This window comes from Atta cephalotes, assembly GCF_000143395.1.
Source record: "Atta cephalotes unplaced genomic scaffold scaffold00054, whole genome shotgun sequence".
NCBI lineage: Eukaryota > Metazoa > Arthropoda > Insecta > Hymenoptera > Formicidae > Atta > Atta cephalotes.
In genome coordinates this window covers 823743-827699 of record NW_012130118.1, presented here as the reverse complement: position 1 = coordinate 827699, position 3957 = coordinate 823743, and the positions used below count along the sequence as shown (strand labels likewise).

The following is a 3957-nucleotide window of genomic DNA, read 5'->3' as shown; positions in this document are numbered from 1 at the left end:
GTACGGACGGTCGTCGTACGTCTACTACTACTACTAGTATATATATATATATATATATATATATATATATATATATATATATATATATATCATTGAATAATTTTTAACTACTATTTCATTATATTTACCTAATATAGAATTCCCAATAGAACATTTAATAGATTTTGTGATGAAAAAAAATTTCGCACACCTGTAGGTACCCGGTAGGTTGACGCATCTCTCGGAAAATCTCGCGTCACAGTTGTATTGTCCGATTAGACACTCATCGATGTCCTCGCATCGTCGAGCGCCCAAAGAATATTCATATCCAGACTGGCAAGAGGGCAGTCTAGTCAAACACTCGAAGCCACCTTCTTTATTTATGCAATACTGATGCAAGTTAAGCCGACAGTTATGCAAGTTCTCGGAGCACTCGTTGATATCAAGACAGGTGCCGTTGAAGGCTCGTCTATAGCCGCGACTGCAGGGCGGTATTAATTCGCAAACAAAGGACCCGTTAGTGTTGACGCATCTGCGGATCAACATTTCCGGATTTTTGTAAATTCGATTATTAATCGTCGGAAAATAATGTCAGAAAAAAATACTCCAATCGTTACATAATTAGATATTATAGAAAAAAGAATACACGATTTGAGATGTGTCCTATACATAATTGAAGATGCATACCTATGTGTACTCTGAGGACAATCGTGACCGCCTAACAAACACTCGTCCACGTCTTGACAACTCTTCGTCGTCGTGCTAAAGTACCAGCCGGTACTGCAAAGGGGCGAACAGTCATAGCCCCCTGGAGTATTCATGCATTTCTCATGATCTCTACATCCAGGACCGACCACACACTCGTCTATGTCCACGCAGTAGCCTGTATTTGCGTCTCTCTTGTATCCCAGTCTACAGAGTTCGGTGGACCAGTAACGATCCGTGCTCTGAAATATTATACAACACGAGTTGGATTAAAATAACAATTTCTACGAATAATTACGGAGAAAAATTGTTAAGGTAAAATAATTTTTATCTTACAAGATTATAAAAAATATTCTGACAATTTTTGAAAAAAATGAAAATAAAAATAAATCGAAGATGTAAGGAAAAGTACATTACAATTGTAATGTATTTTTTACCTTATCTAAAGTAAATCCATTTTAATTATTATCTCATAATAAAGTAAATCATACTATTCTCAAGACTGTAAGCAACTTTCAAGACTTTGCATATATACTGATACTTGTAAGTATCTTTACCGCACAGTAGAGTAAAATTTAGTGCTAAGGCAAAAAATATAACTTGTCGATAAAGTAAAAATTTTATTGAGATGTATGGTAATCTATAGATTTACTTTACAAAATTTAAAAAGTACCACAGTATGTTATACGACGATTGTCCATTTACCAGAAAAGTAAAATAAATTTTACATAAGTATAAGGTGTTTATTCCTCTATATGAACCTGTCAATTTCATAAAATTTACTAAAATTTTAGCGTATATTATTTTACATTTTTCTCCGTGATCAATATGCATATTATTTTCTCAAGATTGATATAATCAGTAACTCACGAAACTACTTCTAGGGATCTGTACTTTGTTGTAGCGCAAACCAATGAAAGGTCTTCTTGTTGTTGTACTGCTAGTCGTTGTCTCGATTCTGGTAGTAGTGATTCGCGTTTCACAAACGTAGGAACCATTTGTATTAATACAATATTGAGTCAAGCTATTGCAGGCGTGCAAACCTAACAAGCATTCATTAATATCTTCGCAATGTTCCTTGACCTCGTTCGTAGGTCGAGAATTGTTGCGCAGTCGAAAACCAGATGGACAAATTGGAGAACATCGGTAATCACCTTCCGTATTCACGCAACGCTCGCCTATACCACAAATCGCTATTCCATTGGCACATTCGTCAACATCTATGATACATAAATTATCAAAATTTCCGTACGAAAGATTATTTAATATAAAAATAAGAAATAATTCTAACCGATGCAACGATCAGATTTCTCATCGAAAAAGTAACCGTCGCCACAATCCTCGATTTCATTCATAACCGACGAAATGTTTGTTCCCTCTAATTTGTATCCTCGACTAAATCGATTATCGCGTTGATTGTCGTTGGTTTCTTCCGTGGTAGATGTACTCTTATTATTTTCAACCCGTAGGCATCTATTTTTTTCAAAGTATATTGTTAAAATCTTCCTTTGAATATACATTATTGAATTTGTCACAGAATATCGTACCTGTAACTACCAATTTCATTAACACAGCGTTCGTCAAACTCGCAGGAATGCAATTGTTCGTTGCACTCGTCGACATCGATGCACCTCGTCCTTATTCCAGAATCGTTAGAGGGTTTATATCCCGCTGAACAACTCATACGTGAACTGGATTGCATATTCTTTTGATAATCAGACGGATTGTTGTCATTTAAAATATATGGAAAAGGACTCGCCGATGTCTTTGTACACTCGTACGCACCCTCCGTGTTAACACATATTGTGTCGGGATCGGGACAAAAATTGCTCAACTCGATACATTCATCTATGTCTAAAAGAAAATACATATGATATTATCGTAGATTATAATTTATTTATCATTTTTGTAGAGAGAAATCGACGTAGATATAATATTAAAAAGCTAGCTGTATGCTAGCTTTTATAAGTTTCAATCTCTAAAATCTCTTAACCTCTTCTGTTAACCCTTCGAAATTGACACTAAAATCTCTAATATTGCTGCTAGTTGTATAAGATCTATTTAATTTATGTTAATTAAAAGACATTAATTAATTTCGAGAAAGTAAAATGAAAAAATAAATATTAAATATATTTTTCATTAGAAAAAAATAAATTTTAATATTTCTTTGAATAATTCTAAGTGAATGTTTACTAAAAACATATATTTATTTGATACAAAAACCATTAATTTGATTCAATCATTTTTTATTAAGTAAATATTTATTTACTGTAAGTTTATTTAGTATTCTACTATTTAAAAAAATATGTATTAAGATTTAGTAAATATTTTTCAGTGTGATAACAAAAATCCAAATTTTTAGATATATAACATAAAAAAATTCAATTGTTTGATATTTTTGGCAAAGATTTATAATTAAGTGGGTTCAATAGATCCATCTTCAACTCCAGAATGTTAATTAGCAATATGCTTATATAATTTTTATATTAATTAACTATTGCATATATGAATTATTAAAAAACACAATCATTTAAGAAATAAATTTATTACTCACATGCATGAAAGCTACAGGGATGAAGCGTTGCATGCAAAATCAAATTGTGAATGCGAGCTCATCAAATACATATCCAACGTAATTCACAACGTTTTCCACGATTATTCGATCGAATCTTTCAAAATGAAAAAGAATTGCGATCAAGAGATTGTGTTGTGTGTTTTGTATTTGTGCAATGCATGCATACATTTATCTGGTAGAAAGACCGGAAATTTAAGTTTAAAACATAATAAAAATTTACTTATCGGAAAGCAATGATCATGTTATTATGTGCATTATAACAATTAAAAATCTAAAAATTTTCGAGATGGAGATCGAAAGCTCACCGACGCAAACTCCCAGGCCGATATTATACGTGAATCCTTTCCCGCATTTTATATCGCATTCGTAAGCACCCTCGGTGTTTCGACATTGCTCGACATCTGCTACACAGCTGTGAATATCTTCTGCGCACTCGTCCACATCTGATTAACAAATAAACAGAAAGGAATACGTAAAGAGGCAAGATTTCCCGCGGAAAATTCATCATTTTTTTACCATACACATGAATTAATCCTTGATACATATAATTGAGTCATTCATGTTCTGCGCGTTTCTTTTCTTTCAAGTATTAAGAGTATCAAGGTAACTAGTTATATATTCTTTAAATACACACTTTTTCAAATATGTTCTAAAGATATTAAAATATATATATATATATATATATATATATATATATA

At 32.3% G+C, this 3957-nt stretch overlaps 1 protein-coding gene across 1 annotated transcript in view; it reads right to left on the bottom strand.

Annotated features, from left to right (window-relative positions):
• Positions 1–3957, bottom strand: part of LOC105623174 (fibrillin-1) — a 14875-nt gene that overhangs the window by 5195 nt on the left and 5723 nt on the right. The window contains 6 exon segments of the mRNA XM_012204574.1: positions 191–511; positions 667–926; positions 1555–1904; positions 1976–2157; positions 2232–2538; positions 3565–3879. Of these exon segments, the coding sequence (XP_012059964.1) occupies positions 191–511; positions 667–926; positions 1555–1904; positions 1976–2157; positions 2232–2538; positions 3565–3879 (1735 nt within the window).